This window comes from Struthio camelus, chromosome 12, assembly GCF_040807025.1.
Source record: "Struthio camelus isolate bStrCam1 chromosome 12, bStrCam1.hap1, whole genome shotgun sequence".
NCBI classification, from domain to species: Eukaryota; Metazoa; Chordata; class Aves; order Struthioniformes; family Struthionidae; genus Struthio; species Struthio camelus.
The window spans coordinates 23,520,475-23,540,238 of NC_090953.1; the positions used below are offsets into that span (position 1 = coordinate 23,520,475).

The window sequence follows — 19,764 nt, forward strand, 5'->3', positions numbered from 1 at the left end:
GTCAAGGGAAGGGTCTGAGAGCTTCAGGCTGGATCAAGTGCCACCGCGCTGATTCCACCTGGCCTCGGCCGCACATCTCCTTCCAGTGCACCAGCCCTGCCTCGGGGGCGCTGGGGCCGACCTGCACCCGGCCCAGGGTGTAGCTGCGGGTGTAGATACGAGCCTGTGGCAGGAGAGGAGGAGAAGCGGTGTGGAGCACAGCTGATGGCTTTCAAGGGAGTTAGAAACACCCATTACCCCAAGAAGAACCAGCCCAGCCCAGCAGCCTCCTGCCAATAGCAAGAAATAGTTCCTCTGACCTTGCCTGTACCCCTCCCACAAATGTCGGCTGACCCCACATGGCAGGCAGCACCAGACCCCTGGAGATGCTCCTGAGCACAAACATGCCCTTGATGAGGCAAGCCACCTTCTATGCACAGGGTTACCAGCGTTTACCTCTGACCACAGTCATGGGCGCAACCACACCTCCATCCTGCGCACCTGCATCACGGTGAACTCCAAGGAGAGCTCTTGCTGCTGGATGTCCCCAGCAGGGATGTTGAAGAGGAATGGTGTGTTCCAGACGGGGTTGTAGCCAGCGATGGACTTGGTCTCCTTGGTGTCGATGACCTGACCGTTGTGGTAAAGGTGGATGACGACATAGTGGTCTGGAAACAGAGACAGAGTCTTGGTAAGAGGAGCCTGCTTTGGACATGCGCAAGGGATAGAGGTTGGAGGTTAGCCTGTCAGGCTGCAGGGGGAGGCCAGTTACTGCACTGTGTGGGCAAGGCTTGCAGCAGCCAGAAAGGGGTGCCCAGAGAACTACAAGACCTCCGCTGGGCTCCGTGGAGCTGTTAGGATAGGATGGAAAGATGCTTTACTGTCTTGGTTGCACCTACCCACCCCTGGTCAGGAAGCAGGGACCTCCAAAGTCCTCTGATTGCATCCTTGCCCACTTCCCAGGCTACCCCAGGTAATGGCCTTGGTGGAGGTTCATCCATGGGCTGGGGCAGCAACGCATTACAACAGACAGCAGGACAGAAAATTCCACGTGCTATTTTTTTTAACATATACAGATACATATATACGTATATGTGTGTGTGTGTGTGTGTGTGTGTGTGTTAATGTTTTTTTGGACGTACTGGAAATATCTACACCCTAAGTGTGTTAACTGCACTTGTTTGGTTTAGAAAAGAGAAGTTCTAGAGGAAATAAGAGCATCTTCCAGGTACCTATTAAGAAAAGAGTATAAGCCATTCCCACTGTCCCCATGGGCTGATGGACAGCAAGAGAGATCACAGCTAAATACGAGGGGAAAAACCTGCTAATAGTGGGAGACCTGAGCACAAGATGAACAGTCTGGGAATGGTGGGGTTGAAATGGTGGGAGTCTTTAAGAATAAATTGAGAAGTGTCCATATGGATCAGGTTAGATGCTAGATTTGCTTCTGCGAGGGAGAAAACTAATCTGGGCAGCAGCTCTGAGACCCTGGCAGATGCAAGTGGATGTACTGCAGTTGACACTGCTGGTCAAGGCTTTTGCTAGTCTTTTGTGCTCTGCCATCTCCTTCCTGTCCATCAAAGCTTACCAAGCCTGGGCATCCCCTTGGCCCTACTGTCCATGCACCGTGTCCTACCTGGCGTGCCTGGCATGCGAGTGAGCCGGCCCAGGTTCTCTGCCTTGCGGACCAATACCTTGATCCGGTTGGCCAGAGCTTGGTACTGGAGGAGAAGGAAGAGTTGACCAAGGGATTTAGGCTGGGAGGAGAGGACGCTGCAGCTCATGTCATGGGAACTGAGACACTGCAATGAAATTAGAGAGCAGGAAAGCCAGTTAAAACCTCTCCGACCTCATCCAGCCACTCCACCTCAAGGGTACTTGGCTCCCACCTAGAAAATTATGATGGGCAGGTCAAGCCAGGTCAAAAATGAGTGAGGAAGGTGAAGCTGGAGCTTGTAATTGCTGTAAGGATAGTGCCCAGCTTCTCTCTCCTCTGTGTTCCTCCCTTCCCCACTCAGCATCCAGATCTGCAGCAGTTCCCCTTCTGGCTGAACTAGGGTACGTTTTGTGCAACTACCTGTGAGATGCTCCTGAGCAGGCTGGCTACCGACCATTATGATCAATAGGTATTAATTGTAGCTAGTTTGCGAACCTGAACATGGGGCCACAAGAGACAACACCAGGGAAATGTGGGACCTGCTCTCTCAAACCCTGCAGTACCACCTGCTTGGGGGGATGATTTTCACCAAGCGGATCAGAGTTCCTGCTCTTGCTCTTGCAGCAGCAGGTGGAGTTTAAGGCTCTGAAAGCAAGCAGACTTCAGTCAAAACATGAGGATTTCAATCAGTGCTGGAAACCCCTGTGTTCCTGACCTTTTTGAGCTTGGTTTTGGTGGTCGACAGCTCTCGGCTGTAGCTAGAAGATGACTCTGGGCTCCAGGTAGCTTGAGCACAGGGGAAGACGACCTCTCCCACAAATGAGTCCTTGAGGCTATGAAACTTCATGTAGACAGCAAAGCGCAAGGTGAAGCTCTTTAGCTCTTCTAGGCCGTAACGGCCAAACTGGAACTGCTCCTGAAACATGGGGTTGAGGCTTTTCCTGCGCGCTGCCGTGCGCTGGGGCTTGATGCACTGTGGCAGAAGGTATACTTTGACGTAAGAGTCGCAGGTGCCCCGGAGCCCCTTGGGCAGGTGGGAGATGCTGATGACCGTCACGGTGAGCATGGCCTCAGCCAGCGAGTAGAACAAGTCGAAGTGGAGCTGGGGCTGCTGCTTGGCACCTGCGCTGGAGAGGCTGCCCGGTGCTGTGTAGGACTGTGGGATGCTGGCTCCCAGGCTGGGCCTGGTCAGCTGGCTCTTCTCGTTGCAGAGGATGTTGGCCCCGGAGATGGGGCAGCGGCGCTGCCAGGCTCCCATCAGCTTGGAGGGTCTGCTGAGCCTCTGGGGCAAAGGGAGGCTGGGCAAGGAGACCCTGCCGGGGAGAACGTCTGTGCCGTGGGTGGGTGATGCTGGAGAGCTTTCTTCAGCCTGGGCACCCAGCACCTCTCCTGTAATATCCTTGTACTGCCGTTGGATTGGCACCACTGCGGTCTTGGAGGGCAGAACAGGTGCCAGGTCCACCAGCGTCTGCTCCAGCACCTGCTCTCGGCCAGTGTGAGGCCTGAGCCTCCTGTGTTGCCTCCAGCATACTGCGCAGCCCAGGAGAAGGCTGAAGCACAACAGGGCCAGCCCCACTCCAAGGAAAACCTGCAAGTGTGCTGAAAAGAGGACAGCGGCATTAGCTCCTCGCGCATCTCCAAAGGGGCTGGAAACTGTGCTCAACTAGCAAGGGGAAGCAGAGGTGCGAGTGGTGCCCAGCCGGTGAGCAGGGCCACTGCTTCAGGTGGACATGGCACATGGACTGGTGAGACTCCAAGAACCATCACCCACTGCAGCACTGCACAGCCCAGAGGCATCACCATGGTCCTTCACGCCCCCGGGGGTTGTGGAGCAATCGACAACAAGATCTTGGTCACCACCTTCTGCCATGCTCACTGCCCTGACCCACATCTCATGCTGGTGATATTTGGGCCTGATTCAGTCGAACTTGGTTGAAGCGTATGGGGAAGGTCACCACTTTGCAAGCACGGGTTGAACACAAAGTTGTGCAGCCGGAAACAGGCTTGCCTGGGAAAGGGATAAGAGCCAGCGACAGAGCAAGGAGCAGGGCCAGAGCCATGCTGGGAGGATCGGCCTGTGCAGCCCAGAGGTCTCCCCCAGCCCCGCTTGGCAGGCAGCGTGACATCGGCTCAGCTGCAGCGAGGCTAAAGCAAACCCAGCCTCAGCCGGGGCACGATAAGGGCTATGGAAAAAGCAGCACTTATCAGCCCCACTGCTGGGCTGACGTAAATTAGGGAAGCCACACGATTAGATGCCTGTTCAAGCGCTCGGCCAGGGGGACAGGACCCGCAGGAGTGCATCGGAGCCTCTGCTTTCCACGGAGGGGAGCGAGGTCCCGCTGCTCCCCTGCGTGGGGGCGCAGGGAGCGTCGGGGCCGCGGCCAGGCCTGGGTGCAAAGTGGTCCCTGCGGCCTTGCAGACCCGATCCTGTCCCCCGCGCTCTGGACTCGGTCTCTGCTGTCCTGCTGCCCGGACCTGAACCGCCTGCTCGCCCCGGCGAGCCGTGCTGGCTGCCGGCCGCCGGCTGCGCCGCAGCGTCTGGGCCTTGCTGGCTTCGCTGCACTGACAGAAGCCACAGAAAAGGCACGAGAAAGATTTAAACGCGGCCAATATGCTGAAAGCGTCGCTGCAAACCCCACTGCGTCAGGGCAAAGACTCCCTGCGCCTGTGCCGGGCTTTGGCTACAGCCCTGCAGCGAGGGATTACAGAGAACTGGCTCTGGGCAAAGCTCTGCTGGGACCGAAACAGGTTTGATAAAGGGGATCTTAATGTCAGAGAGAAAAAGCAAGCAGTGTCTCGTGCCGTGGGACTGCTCCGAGGCTGGGCTTTAATACTCAGATGCTTTAATCTGGCCTGTGCTATCTTTAGCCCTTTGTTATTTGTTCGGAAACTAAGCAGCTTTTGAAGGCCAGGTTGCTGCAGGGATGAGCAGTGAATGGCTGCATTTAGGGGAGGAACGGAGGGGAGGGCTTGGATCTGTGTCGCCCCAGGATTGTATTCCAGCCGAAACAAGGGCGGCCAACGCTGCAGCTGGCCAGTGCCAGGGAGGCGAGTTAGTAGGGCTGGAGCGTGGCTGCCCGGGGCGTTTGCTCTTGCAGACCCATCTCTAGGGCTGAGGAGGAGGTGGGAAGGTCTTTCGGAGCCTGCTGCTTTTGGGTGCCCGCAACGGGTCACCCGGCTGCCTCTGCCCAGCTTGGGGTGCGCCGGCCGGCCGGCCGGCCAGCGGGGAGGACGCTGCACCGGGGCCTGGCTGCACCCGGCAGGTAAAAAGGGGTTGGAGGCAGGGGGGGGTTGCGGGGCTGCAAGGTCAGGACCGTTCCCGGCTGCCGGGAGCCCTGGGGGTGGGATCGGGGTGGCCCCGCACAGAGGAACCTGCTTGAAGGTGGGTCACCGAGCACCCCGGAGCCGGGCGGGAGGAGAGGGGCCGGGGGTCCGTGCCCAGAGCCGGGCAGCGGGAGACACCGCAAAGGAGCTTTCCTTTACCCGGCTCCGTAGACACAGTTGGGAGCGGACGCCGGCGCATCCCCAGCACAGGCTTCAGGTTCAGAAAAACCCTGATCCGCGGGAGATGCAGCCCCTTGGGGCACCCGGCCTGTCCCAGACACCCCGTTACTGAGTCCCCGCCGGCCGTGGGGGCACTCGGGTGCCTGCTGCCGTCCCCCCTCACCCCTCGCGTGGGCCAAGGCCTGCGTCCTCCCGCACCCGGGGGGCACAAGTGACCTCATCCCTTGGGACCGGTCCCAAAAACCTAAATACTGGCTGAATCCCACAGCAAGCTCTCCGCTAAGCCAGACCCAGGCGACGCCGAGCTCGGTGCCTCTCTGCATCTTGCACGGCCGCCTCCTGCCTGGCTCCAGCGACTCCCCTCATCCAGCCCTGCCCCGATACATGCCCTTTCCTGCCTCCGATTTTTAGGCTGCTGGGGGACAAACCACATGCCCACACCAAGGGCATTTCCACCCTGGCTTTTTGCAGAACCCGCTTTACCTGCTTCAGTCATCTGGCTTTGAAGGTGAGCGGCGAGGGCAGGCGAGTCCTCGGGCAGCCCCGGCTGAGCTCGCACGGGAGAAGTTGGAGCTGCGAAAACCAGGCAGGATCACTCTCGGCCAGGGGAGGAAACGCGAAGGGGAAGGCTCTGCTTTCACCTGCGCGCTGCCCAGATAGGCTGGGATCGGAGCCCAGGTGAGCCGAGCGGCAGAGGAGGGATCTGGCAGCCCGCGCTCCCCTGATAGACGGGGTTGGCTGCGCGGGGAAAGGTGGGAAGGTCCCCTGGTCCCAGGGAAGGGCAGGAGGGATGATGCAAGGCAGCATTGGCAGGACCAGGGGAACTGTGCTCCTAAACCGAGCTGAGCTGCAGGGGCATCTCAGCTCGGCTGGGAAGGGCAGCGAGGGTGTGAAGATGTGCAGCTGCTCACAGGATCAGGCGGGCTGAAAGCAGAGCCCCCGGGCTGCCCTGCTCCAGCACCTCTGGCTGCTGCTCACCCGGGGCCCCCCACACTGTGGAGGGCTGTACGCACCTACCTTCTCCCCCAGGAGCATGGGGCCAGGCGCTTCGGGATGGCAGCGGGGCCGTAAAATGCAGGCAGACTCTTTTCGCATGCTGCGGTGCTGAAATCAGCAGGCTGCTATGAGAGGCGGTTGCATTTTGGAGCCCTTGCGATGGGCGCTGTGCAAAACAAGCTGCAGAGAGATGCGGAGGTTGCCGCAGGGCTCAAGAGCCTTCACGTCCTGCTTCAAGCAGACACTGAACGAGCTCGGCTCCCTGAGACCCCTTTGCGCCAGCTCTGCTCCATGTCTGCAGCTATAAAGCAGGGCAGAGGACTAGTGAGGCAGGTAGAGGCAGGCAGAGCTGCATGGGTTAACCTGAGCTGCCACCGGCCGTGTCCCTGCCTAAAGTGAAAGTGTGTGGCAGCCAGGACCGCAGGTCCCATGGTAAGAGCTTCAGGGACGCTGGCTTGCAGAGAGAGATGGGCTCACTACGCTGATAAGCCTCCATTCCCACGTCACCTTCGGTGCCGCTTTGGGCAGCGCGTTCGCAAGCAGGCAGCTCCTCGGCACCCATCTAGCGGTGAGAGCCGAGAAGGGGAAGCGGCCGGAGCTCCTCGCCCCGAGGAAGGCCTGCGAGAGCCTCCTGGCCCCTTGCGGGGAGCCGGCCAGCGCAGAGCCCTCCGGCTCAGGCGGACGAGGAGAGGTCTGGTGCTCTGCAGGCTGGCGCTGGCGCGGATGAGGCATGGTCAACGGGTCACAAGGGCCAAGGCGGTGGGGAACCTCGCAGGTGCGCGCGCCTTGTCCCCATCCCAACGTCAAGCTTATGCAGATGGGCCACCAGCCAAAACAAACCGCGGCAGAAACCGAGGCCTCGGAAACGCTGATCCAAAAAAAGGCCTGGAAACCAGTTTCTCTCCAACTGCCAAGCTGGTGCGACGACTAGAAAAACAACTTCGGTTGCTGTGTCAATATCAAAACTGCTGGGAAGCATTAAATGTTCTTTTGTTCAGAGACAGAGTAAAAAGTAGGAGGGATTTGGAGAAACAACTCCTGCCCTTCAGGTTTTCATTCTCCCTGCGCCAGTCCGATGCTCCCGACCGTCCGGCAGGTGATCCTAACCAAGGCTGCGTACAGGAGAAACGGCAGGTACCGAGCTGCGTCCCACTCCAGCACGACTACCCGTGACTTCCACAGAAGAAATTCTGCATTCAGCTAAAGCCTTAAACTAGTTTTTCAAAAATTCACAGATCGTTTAGAGCATCTTGTAAATGCCCGGCCTGAGCGAAGGAGAGAGACGAATTCAAGGCTATCGCAACAAGGAGCGTCCACGTTTCTGCACTGACAAATATATAGTTACTGAACTTGCTCAAATCTCCCTCTGCCCTCCGATAGCCTGTTGGCACATAACTCACTCAGCTTAATCCTCTGCCAAGGCCTAAATAAAGTAAGTGTGGGGACAGACCACTGCAGAAGCAGTTCCCACTGCAACTGAGAGTCCTTCAGAAAAATCTGTGAAAACTGCGGTGTGACTGTGTCCACGGAAGCGCGTGGACGATGCTTTTCACTTGCCACAGTGTTGGACCTAGAGGTCAGAGCATTTCTCACCGCAGATACCCAGCTCCTTTCTAACTGCCACTCTAAAACCATGAGACCAAGCGCAGGTCTCATGCCCACTGGGGTTACCAGCCCACGTGCTCTCCACCCAAGATACAAGGTAGGAGCATAAAGACCTGCAAAGACACGGCTCTCACATGGGCCGATTCAGCCTCTGGGAACACTTTCCAGGGATGAAGAAGGGGCCCAGAAACCTCCAACTCTTAATTTCAGGTATCTCACCGAGGTCGTTTTACCTAAGAAGCAAAACGAATCCAAGTATAAAGGTGCGGATCCTTTCTGTGACGCCCTTTCTGGCATCCGCTGTGGGAGAAGCTGGAGTCGCCCCGGGGGATGGTGCAGTTCGCAGTCAGGGCTGGGAGCCCGAGCGCCAGTCCCAGCTCTGGTTGCAGAGGGGTGCGTGAGTACTTGCACACCCCCTTCCCCGCATGCACCAAAGGAGGAGCCGGCAAAATCAAAAAACTGCTCCTTGGCTGCATACACCTGCCTCAGGGCCTCGTGTTTGGAAGTCCTTCGATAAACTCGACAGAAAGATGGATGGCACTGAGCCGGCACAAAGCCCCTTGCCCTACACTGACGGGAAAAGCAGCCCCGTTCAGTCCAAGGTGTTCGGACGATGCAGAAACGTGGAAGGTGCCAGCACGGATGGTTTGCTTCCCGCCAGCGAAACGGCGCTGCCACAAAACAAGCTTGCAGGGTCACCATATGAAGAGGTAGAAGTTTATTGGAATATAAACATTCAGATAACGTGTAAGATAGAAAAACCCAACAACAACATATACAGACACTTGTTGGAAGGAGACGTTGAGGTATTTATCCACCGCCTAGGCTATCACATTTCTTTTTTTTTTTTTTTTATCTATTTATTTAATTTTTTTAAATAGGTAAGAAAACTAGTAGCAAGGCTGCTGCAGCTGTTTGGTGAAAACGTCTTCTGATCTGAATCCATTTGGAGCACGTATGCAGCGGCCAAAAAGACTTGGTGTAACACGTTCACATTCACTTTGGGAGCTGAGCAGTAACACAGCCTCCCCCTCACCTCTTCCCCCTGCCCTACATGGTTCCTTTGAGAGCCCCGTTTGCGAGCTGGTGCCTGCCCTGGCCATCTTCGTGCCTTCCCAGAGCAAGCTGGGATCTGCTGGAAGAGGACAAGCAGGTTTTTTTTTCCAACTGGGCATACAACCCAGATAGCAAATCTGCACCCGCTACACGTAAAACAGGAGCGTCTAGCAGCTGCTAGGCCACTGCTGCCTATATCTAACCAGCTGGGGGCTTTTTTGGCTGCTCATTGTGAAACCTTAGCTGGTCTGGAGTTCAAAGAGAATTAGACGCACTACAAAGTGGAACACTTCACCCAGGAACAGTCCTACCTGCAGTATCAAAACCCCTGAGTACTATACAATCGAACACGTTCCGAGTGAAATGAGTCGGAGCTGGGGAGCGGTAGCTCCTGGGCCTTCGTGCAACCTTCCTCCAGCTCCCAGCTTCTCCACCCCATCTCTGCTGCTGGTTTCTATAACCCTGTCCCTACAGCCTGGCAGCTCAGTAGGAGATCTGCAGCTTAGCAAAACATGCATTGAGCCAACTGCCAGTATCAAACCCAGGCTAGGGAAAGGGTTACTCTTCACAGTCTGAACGGCTGATCCTTGTCACCGTGTAATGAAAAAGGACCAGTTTATTGTTGCAGCTTATTTTACTGAGGTATCTGTTACGCATCCCGACTTGATTCTTTCCCTGAATTGGATACAAAACAATCTGTTAGTCCCTGTCTACTTCCAGTCTAGTTGTGTAAAGCTTATAAACATTAATACTCTAGTAGTGTCAAAGCTGTTTAGCAGTTCAGTGATTCGAGTGCCTTTCTGTGCAAGAAAACACAATGTTAGCATGTGATATATAAGCAAAACCACCCATTACTAACCTCTGCTCCCCAGGACCAGAGAAGAAAGCATAAGGAAAAGGCAAAAGTCCCCCAGTCCCACTCTTAGGAAACAGCCCCCAAGCCCACCCCCCCCCCCCCAATCTCCAAAACAAAACAAAAACAAAACCAAAACCAAGGGGCGGGGGGAAAGAACAATTTGAATGAGTCACAGAGTCTGGAAAATCATTTCCGAGTCTGAGACAGTGAAATGCCTTGGAGGCCTGCGTTATCCGCCAAGCAAAACGCCCTGCAGCCAAAGAGCAGCTCTGCTTCCCCATAAGTATCGGGGTGGTTGTTACTTTTCCACTAAAAGCAGCTGGAGATGGGACATCTCGGAGCAGAATCTATCTCAGGACATGTGCATTCCCAGCACTTTATCTCTTCCTCTACCAAGTCATCACAATGTCTGCTAGCAACAGCACTCAAGCTGTATTATATAAACTAACATATAGAGAGTGCAAGGCCTCTCGCAACAAGGAGGTCCCATCTGTGGTTTACACAAGCCTGAACATGAGGTATGAGACCACCCCTGTTACTTGAGCTTCAAACAGAAGGAAAGGAAAATTGACACATCACAGATCTCGGCTGTGAACACAACATTTCTGCCCATCAGTACAGGACCGAAAAGAAGCCCTGCTGAGTAGTGCTGTGGGAGTAAAAGGGAGAACATGTAGTCTGTAAGTTTAACAAAAGGATTATTCATTTAGTTTTCTATATACACTTTAGGCCCAATTGTTGGGCTGCTGACAGGGCTTTTCCTGTGGCAGTATCTGGCTTCGTATTTTTTAAAGCTACGTTCTTTTCAGCAGTACGAAATGAACAGCCTCAGGGAGCCGGACGCGCTGGGAACACAGGGAGCGTGCCAGCGGCTCGCAGCCTCTGCAGCTCACCCGAGCGCACGGCAGGGCTATGGGAGCTGCTCTGTGGAGCCTCCACACAGACAGGCCACAAAGAGTCACTCGCAGTATATCCCAGGAAGGACACGAACTGCATCAGGCAGCTGTGCTCCCACCCTCTGCAGATCAACTTAGCGTATACAAGCGCTTGGGGACCTGAAGGCTGGATGTGGAAGTGAAAGATGCTTTTAGACTGGTGAAAGAGTTCAGTGGCTTTGGCCCAGCTCTGCAGGCAGAAAGGCATAGTCTATACTTGTAGCAGTGCTTCCAAATTCTTGTCTTTCACAGAGCTAAATGCTCCCAACAGCTCAGCTCACCTTGGAAAGCAGTTCCAAGGCTACGTTCCCATCCTGGTATGACACCACATTCATTCAGAGATAACTCTTGGTCTCTGCTCATCTAATTGTGGGCTGAAATTCCCTACAATAGTGTGGCTCAGCTCCACTTACTGAGGTGAGAACCTCTGGAGCGGTAAGATGGTGGGTAACCACCTTCCTTTGTCTCCAGTTGAAGAGAGAAAGATCTTCATTCACTGGGAGAAGAAACATAGCACTGACAGCTAATGGGTGATTAGCGTCAGAGGTCTCAGACAAAGACCAGTTAAAGGAACTGCTAGAAACTTGAAGGCAGCAAAAGAGCAACAAAAGTCCACAAACATGGTGGTAGTACAGACATCCAGAAGGACCAACTACCTGTCCGCTTGCTGGGGAGCATGTGATGACTCTCCAGCCACACTCCTGGCTTTTAAAAACTAGTTTTTAAAGCAAGCCGAATCTCTGGAGCTCTGATACGGTTTTGACTTAGATTGTAATAAATTTACTAGTTAGGACAGTCATTACACAGTTTGGTAACTGGCCCCTACATATAGGTGAAAACTGAAACTGGAGTAACTTCTGTTATTTTGGTGACTCTCACAGCTGCTCTCGCAACGGCTCCAGTAATGTAGCACCCAACACAGCTTGGACTTGTAGAGTAGACAGAATTGAACTGTGTTGTGCCTGCGCATCTAATGACCCCAGAATAACACAAACTTAGCTGAGGAGGTTGGTCCTGTGCAAAGCCACCAGATCAAACTGTGCTTTCAGCTGTCAGAAACCACTTTGCTGTGAGAGGCCTGGCAAATCTGTGGTGTAAGCAGTGCTGTCATGTTCCCGCTGCACTAAGAATTTTTGCTAAAGACACAGATTATGAAGTACTGAAACAAGAATGGGGACCCTGGAGACCTCCTGATGTCCAACAAGAAGGACAGATTCTCTAACTCAGCAGTCAGTCTCGTCCCTTTTTCCTACCTCTACCTGTCCTCCTGCATCATGCGCATGTCCTGGGACAATACTGTTCAACTACTCTCCTGGCTAGCCTAAAGGCTGGGGAAGCCACTGCTCCTTCACTCAGCTTTGTTTTTTTGTTTGTCTTTGGTGCTACAATTAAAAATAAAAAATAAACACAATGTCAGCAAAACCACATATAAAAAAAACCCAAGCGTTAAGATATGCCAATACTTCCTGAAGAGGTAAAAAAAAACACCCCCCAAACAAACAAAAAACCCAACAAGTACATATCTGAGGTATTTCATCTGCTCAAAAAAACCTGACTTGGGCCTGGAGGATGGAAAGGACGTCACCAGGGCAGGATGGATGGTGCTTGGAGCTGATCTCCAGGCTGGGGGAGATGTGCGTGGGAAAGGCCAGCCCAATACACAGCAGGAGAAGAGAGGACAGGGTGAGGCCACGTGAGCAGGAGCTGGGTTCACGGAGCCACAAAGTTAGCTTGGTTGGCTCCAGAAGAACCATGGCCAGTTTTAGTTTGCTTTAAATTGGAGGTTTGAAGGGAAACGGCAATGATTTAGTTTTTTCTGCTTCCATCCAGGAGAGCAAAAGGTCTTATTTGACTGAGAGCTTCTTTCTTTTTGCTCCCAAACAATCTGAAGGGGACCGAGCTTCCGGAGGCTTGTTCAGAGAGCAACTAAAAGAAGTGTTATACGTTAACCATAATATATACATACACAACACAGCCCCACTTAAGTAGATTTTAAATATCACCTTCTGTTTTCTCAGTGCATGGATGTGGAGAACTTCCAGGGGCTACTGAAATACACCTTAAAAGAACAAAGTCACTCCAGGAAGCCTAGATCAACTAAAGTGACAGCCCTTTTGTGTCAAGCGGCTGAGGATCAAAACCGAGCAAAAGTAAGTTCAGGCTTTCAGGGTAAATGTCACAGTGGATGAATTTCCTATGGGGAGAGAGACAGGCTCTAGAGCATTTAAAACTTTGCTGGAGGCCTGCAGAAAGCAGCAGGAGGAAACAGGCCCGCACCAGCCAGAATGAAGCAGCTGATCAGTCTTTTTTCTGTCTCTGTGGATCAAACATAGTGGTGGGAAAGTCCTCCCTGTGGTGCCAAGACCTCACAGAGGGGGAAAGAGGCTCATAAAGTCTCTCGTGACTCCACAAGCAGGGGCCATGTGCTCTAGCCAAGTCTGGCACCCAGGGGAGAACATACGAACACTGGACCACGATGCAGGTTGAAGAAAAGCGAGGAAGCTCGCCTGCTCTACAGCTGCGTGACCTTCTGCAGCAAAAGCCAACGAAGGACAGGGGCAAGGCACCCTGCTGGCTGTTAGGATTGTCAATACACGGAGTTGTTTTACGGGAAGAGTCTGTGGGGCTACTGGTTCAAGGAGAACCCCATTTCCTTGCCCCAACTCCAGCTCTTTCCACCTGCCTTGGTGACGTCTCAGCCATCTATCAGCCCACAGCTCCTAGAGACGATCCCTGATTGAAAAACGCCAGGTGTGCCCCCTTCTCCGTGTCCCACCCCCCATCAGGAACACAGCAAACCCTGGGAGGAGGAGGAAGAAAACAAAAGTAAAAGGGAGGAAGAAAGGGGAGAACAAAGAAAAGGGCTGGACAAACAGATGATGAGGAAAAACTCGCTGGCATGGAAAGGTTTCAGTATCATCATCTTGCCGTTGGCCAACCACAAAGCAGGTTCCTTGAGATGAGGTAATCTGTGCGACTCCTTCCCGGCTCACTCCCTGCCGTGAGCAGAGAGGACTGAGCTGCCGGAGGCCAGTGTGAGAGACAGCAAGCTCTGCCGTCCATCAGAGAGACCAGCTGGTGGAGGGCTCTGCACTGGGGGTTCCCCGGGATGAGGTAGGGCTGGGAGAGCAGTGGGAGCTGCTGCTGCTGCTGCAGGAACTTTGGGTGCTGGAGCCTGCAATGAGGTGGACGACTGGCTTCTGGGCAAACAGCACTCCTGCAAGGCACAGACAGGGAAATAAAATGGTTACTGGGACTATGGGGTGACACAGCTGAGAAGGATACGGTACAGAGCAAGGAACGGTCTATCTGACCCCAGAGACCTCAGAGGGGAGCTCAGCGAAACCTAAGAGCATGAGGCCCACTGCAAAATAAGCAGGCTTGGAGATGGATCGACAAGGAAATAAGAAGGGATGCCCAGGGACTTGCTCTGGCTGCCTCTGCCACAGGGGCATTTTGCCTACAGAGAACTGAAAGATTTCTAATTGCTTCAGCACCTTTGGAGGTGAGAAGCATCTTTGTGTGCTACTGCACTGCACTGCCAGGCCTCCCACGTGGTTTTTGTTCAAGGAAGCATAAATGTGACCTGCAGAGGTCAAACAGCTCTAGCAGAACACATGGGATAACAACAATTCATGCTTTATAATGAAGTGCAAGGAAACGCTGAGGAAAGTTGCTCCTCAGAAGGTGAAGAGGGATAATTCCCCTTCCTGCTAACACTTAAACAGAAGTCCCTTCCCTGTCAAAGGTGAATTTCCCACCAGGTTCCTTTTTCTCTGCCACAGCAAAACACCGCTTGTGAACTGTTAATATAATGGTTCCATTAGGAAACTCAAGTGTAGAGAGATCATGGCAGAAAGCTGAATAAAAATATAAAAATATCTCCTTACACAAATAAGGAGTCACCAAGAAATGGCATTCAGATGCGTCCTAGTTTAAAAAAAAATACTATCCACCACAACGAAAAGGAAAGGACACTATCCTGACAGACTGGAACCAAAAAAGAGAGAAGAAATCCTCTCCCACTGAACTTTAAGTAGGCCAAGTTTTGTGTGCTGGGTTTTGGCAAATGACCAGCCCCAGGGAGCACACCACCCTCTCCGCATCCTACTCTGCATTGCGAGTCCGGCTCTCTACACATCCCCAGAACCCTGGTTCTTTCTCACCAGCATAGATTGTGCCGTTAATCTCCACCGACATGTTAATACTCCCAATGCCGTTAGGTGACAAATTCAGTGCTGCTGCTGCCGCCGAGTCTGGTTTATCTTCTTTTGAGAAAGAAGAGATGCAGAGTTAGATTATAACTGTCCTGTTTCCAGCGCTATCCAGAGATGGTCAAGGGTTTACACAGTCCTCCTTTTGTCTCTTTTTTTAACGAGGAGATCCCCACATGACCTGTACTTCCAATACCCTTAAAGGACAAGTCAACGAAAGCGATTAGGTGCCTAAATGCGAATTGAGTAGGGGTTGGGTTCCTACTGACGTTTTTGAATCTCTTCCTGATTCAGGCACCGGAGAACCAAGTTTGTAGAGAGAAAGGGGGAGGAACTAAAGTCTTGGCAGACAGATAATCCCCAACACGGGCTATGCGTTTTCTATCTCAAGTAGGTTTGTCAGGGTTAACAAAACCCCCCAAGATAAAGCTGTCAGCAAATAAGACATGCCCATATCTAAATCAGCTGGATTAAGGTAGTATTTGCAGTAGACTAGGAGCACATGCACAGTCCTTTCCACAGCGGTGGCAGTTCCTCAGGGGGCTGGTGCATTACTGGTGTGCAAAGCCCAGGCTGCAGCAGCTACAGTGGCCCCTGGAGGGAGGGGGACAACCCAAGAGCCAAGGACTCCAAGCTAGAAACAGTATGCTTGGCTGCTCCTGTGGGATGTGAAATCTGGTTCTTCACTGTCCTCAGCCTGGAGACTCTTTTTTAAGCCATTACAGGCAAGATTTCCGCAAAGGGCAGGCAGTATTTCTGCAAATGCCAATGCACAGCAGGTATGCAGTTTGCACTGAAGTCTCAGGGGAGCTGAATGTCAAACTCTCCTGGACGTTTCTGAAAACTCCAACCTAAGCAATTTTTAACTGTGAATCGGGGATGTAGGATTCCTTCTCTGTGCTCCTGAATTCATGCTTACAGTTTGCACAGCAGTATCATGGTTACCGGCCCACTCAATGTTGGTTTTGGGGCACTGTGCTATTAAAACAGAGAGAGACAATGGAGACGGTTTGCCCGGGCTCTGACACTGCACACGAAGTGCATGTTTTTAGCTCCTTTCCAGCCTGCTGGGATAGCAAGGCCACTGTCCCTGTAAAGATTGCTAAGGACATTGTTAACATGCAGCCTAAAAGTTGCTGTCAAGTTATAATAATCTCACGTAGTGCTTTCCAAACGTGCCTCTCAAAGCACTTTACAAAGAAGCACAGCATTATTTTTATTTTGCAGTTGGGGAAATTAAGGCACAAAATACAGAACGGACTTGCCCATAGTCCCCTAACAAAGGTGAGAACAGTACTGTTGAATCCTGTTTAGGGTTCAATCTTCAAGGACGTTCCATTTCTATCAGTATGTTACTATCTGTAGAGACGAAAACAGTTCCTAGCATTTTTATTTAGGAAGTTCAGGGTGGAAAGATAAGAAAAATAATAAAACAAAATGAGAGGAAGTGAACATTACTTCATAACATTTGTATTCTCTTTTACTCACTTTTTTTTTTTTTTTTTTAAATGCAAACGTGAAATTTAGGTGAGTGCATAATTGTCAGAACAGGTAATGTGAAGTCCTGATCTCATCTAACTCGGCAACAAACTGCTACTGCCTTGAAGGAGAACTTGCTTTGACCCTTTGCCATACTTATGTTGAGTTAACTGTCTCAATGAAGCATTACCAACATTGCTAGCAACAGCCTCAAGAACAACTTTTCCTCTAAACAATGCCAAACTTGCCTGGCCTTGTGCCTGCATCCAAATGTACAATTAATAGGGGTCTCAGCCCTTTAATTTTAATGGATCAAAAGGATTGCAGGAAACAGCTGTTGGGACTGAAATCTGCTGAGGCTTTGCTGTCCAGTGAAGTGCACCCCCAGGACAGGTAAGGGAGTCATTGTGTTTAATCAGCTTTTGAAGTCATTATATAAAGTATTGATTCTGACAATGTGACCTTTACAGGGTGACTCCCCTTTTACAAAGCATTTCAGGAGTGCATTTCCCAGGCCATGAATGCTGCTTATACATGACCTTCTAACCCAGCCTTGCCAGGAGTTCTTTGCCTGGAGGCTGCGAGCAGGGTTGCAGCAGATGTTGGCCAAAATCACCTGACTTGCTAAAAGCTCTGGGATATGGTGGGCCCCTGCAGATACACAGATCTTTTGTAGCCTCCTCCTTACACCTGACAAATGATTCCTAAAAGCTGGGCATCTCTCTCCCCTAACTGCCTCCTGCAGTGCCATCCTTCCAAAACAAGCTGTGACTTCAGTGATCAATTAAGAGAGTTCCCTAACCAGGAAAGGGCAGCAATAATTCCTTGCAGCTCAGTGCTGGCATCAGGCTCCAAGGAGAGCAGGGCAAAGCAGAGGAAAGCACACTCTGGTTGATGGGCAGCACATCCGGCACGTAACAGGGCTTCCTCTCCAAAAGTCTTCTTATAGACTACATAATCACAAGACTGCCTTTGGCTAGGCTAAATCAGGCTCTCTGCTCTGAAGTACACGCAAGATATTAAACACAGAGCTGTGAGGTATGGGGCCCAAAGCAATGTCATCTGACTCACGTGTTTTCCGTGAATGAAGGAGCATGCTTATAGCACGCAAGGGCACCGAATGCAAAGAAAACTGGGCTAACATTAACTGAAACCGGCAATTCCCCAAAGTGCAAGTCCTGTGAAGGTGCAACAGCTTGAATCCTGAAGTAATCTGACTGTGGTCAACCCACACACAAACTAATAAGTTCACTCAGAGTGAGGGTCTTGTTTGAGGGTCAAGCGGGATTTATTAGCTTAGAGGCAGAGCTTCCCGAAGGCAGCCAGGTTGCTTCTGAATCCAGACTGGGTCACGTGTCAACAGGAATAGAAGAAAAATAGCAGTGGTAAGTAAAAACTAATGAAATGTTGCTACAGTTTAGCTTTGCAGTTATAGTGGTCCACTCCAATAACTTATTGGCAGTGACCTCTGCCCAGTGTCCAGAGAGATGATCAAGCCTGTGTGTAAAGATGTGTTTGACGCTCTAGATTGGGAACAGTTCCCTCCCTGCTGCAGCTTGCAAAGACCTTTTGTTTATCTAGAGGCACAGCTTACCCTTGCCATTGATTTTGATCTTCATGGGAATCTGCCGTGCCATGCTGAACAGGTTGCGCTGAAGAGCCTGCTGGACAAGCCGCTGCTCCTCCTCTGTCATTCGCGAGACCTTCTTCTCTGGAGGCTCTCCAGACTCCAGTCTCTCCCTCAGCTGTTCCAGAGTGGCTGTTCTTGCTGCCACAGTTGCCTGCTGGCTAGCCAAGGTCACTGGCACAGCAATACGATTTGGCATAGACACAGTCAAGGGCACACTCTCACCTAAAAAAGGAAACAGTCACTTAGTCCCTCCCACAGCCTGCTCTAAAGCAAGCACACAATGCTCAGAATTCACAATAGACGAGGAACGGCAGGATGCGTGAGAGGGGCAAAAGGAGAGATCGCCAACACTGCAACTGCCTTTGCATTAGGAGTCAGGTGACTCTTCTGAAACACCCCTCTCCCAATAGCTGCCTAATACTCTTCGTAGCAGCCACGATGGTGGGCTGGGAACTATGCCACAGTCTCCAGAAAACCATTCAGTTTTGCTGACGCTGAGGAATTAAGATCACTACTACCATCCACTGGATGGCAGCTGATTTTCTCCATAGAAAGTTTTCTCTGCTACCATCACATCACATTTCCAGGGCATCCAAATGCTCCACCACTCGTAACCAAAGTTGCTGCTCCTAGAATAAAATCACTTTACTCTCCCTTTCACTGGCAAAATATTGAATTTCAGTCTGTCTGTAATTCCAAAGTGACTCCCACTGCACTCTAACTTCTTCTTAAGGATACTTCTGTAAATAATGAATACTTGTTTTTACAGCTTCCTACAGCATCACTCCAAGCATTTCTCCCTTCCAGGAAAATAACAAAGTTTCTTAAACCCTTGCAAGTAGCAGCATTATCTATTTCACACACAAAGGAGGATGGATGAAGATAGATTAAAAGCCTCGCCAAAGGCCACGTGAGAATCAGCAGCAGAGTCATGTCCAAAGCCACAGCAATTCCCAGCTACACCAAAACCTCTGTTTGCTCTGTTATTGTTCCTTCTTCCCCAAAGCTACAAGCTCCTTAAGACAGTTTTGGATTCAAAGCAAATCTAGTATGAGCATGAAGAGGTTAAACTGCAGTCAGAATATTCTGCAGCTCCTTAGCTACCCGAGTCCCATTACTCTCGAGTCCAAACTAGACAAAACGGAAAACAACTGAGTTCCACCGCCTACACCTCTAACCGAGCCACCCGCTCTGATGTGGGCACAAATAGCTGACCTTTTCTGACAGCTGCTGCTGGAGACACGCGAGGATTGCTGGTCCCACTGCCTGGTGCGACGCCGATGATTGGGAAGCGGATCTTTGGGGGAGAAAGGAGGGAAGGAGGCCCTGTAGTGGTGGGTGAGTAGCTGAACAAAGAGGAGCTGTAGCTGGGCCGTCTGCCTTCCCGCCTGTTGCCATCGATTGCAGCCTGCAGCTCAGCAGGAGAACTGAGGGATTTCTTCTCGCATTCATAGGCGTATAAGTACTTCATATACCTGAGAGAAAGGTGAGGACAGGGAAATTCAAGCAGGTATACTCAACAGAACATGAAAAAGAGACTGTAGCACCGAGCGTCACACTCAGGAAGACTATCAGACTGAGGTCTTCCACAGATCTGGAGTCTTTGTTGGCATACCACGATCACTGCTTTGCTTGATTCGGTGAACACGACAGTTCTGGTGTGAGGCACAGCTCTCTCGGAGAAACTTTCAGTCAACCCAGTGTTCGCAGGGAAGCACGTGCCTACCATACTGCTGTATCCACAGGGGCAGAAAAGCATCATCAAATATTCCTTTACAACTAAGGAGCTATCTATAGTTATAAGAATTAAGATCTTGAACCATAACACATATCTACAGTGAGGGAAAACTGAG

General features: G+C 51.8%; 2 protein-coding genes across 5 annotated transcripts in view; both read right to left on the bottom strand.

The window, feature by feature from the left end:
- Position 1: 1 nt before the first annotated feature.
- Positions 2-6,698, bottom strand: LOC104149166 (synaptotagmin-5-like). The gene is made up of 7 exons (XM_068958844.1): positions 6,614-6,698; positions 6,158-6,316; positions 5,624-5,713; positions 2,352-3,235; positions 1,616-1,781; positions 481-647; positions 2-163 (listed from the first exon to the last, which is right to left on the bottom strand). The coding sequence occupies exons 1-7, from the start codon at positions 6,696-6,698 to the stop codon at positions 2-4; spliced, it is 1,713 nt and encodes a 570-aa protein (XP_068814945.1).
- Positions 6,699-8,444: 1,746 nt separating this feature from the next.
- ARID3B (AT-rich interaction domain 3B) overlaps positions 8,445-19,764 on the bottom strand; it is a 43,932-nt gene continuing 32,612 nt past the window's right edge. For all 4 annotated transcript variants that reach the window (XM_068958184.1, XM_068958185.1, XM_009682647.2 and 1 more), the window contains 4 exons: positions 19,127-19,386; positions 17,876-18,133; positions 14,755-14,856; positions 8,445-13,805 (listed from right to left, as the gene is read on the bottom strand). In XM_068958184.1, the coding sequence (XP_068814285.1) occupies positions 13,651-13,805; positions 14,755-14,856; positions 17,876-18,133; positions 19,127-19,386 (775 nt within the window). In that variant the 3' untranslated portion in view covers positions 8,445-13,650. The remainder of the gene's footprint in view (positions 13,806-14,754; positions 14,857-17,875; positions 18,134-19,126; positions 19,387-19,764) is intronic.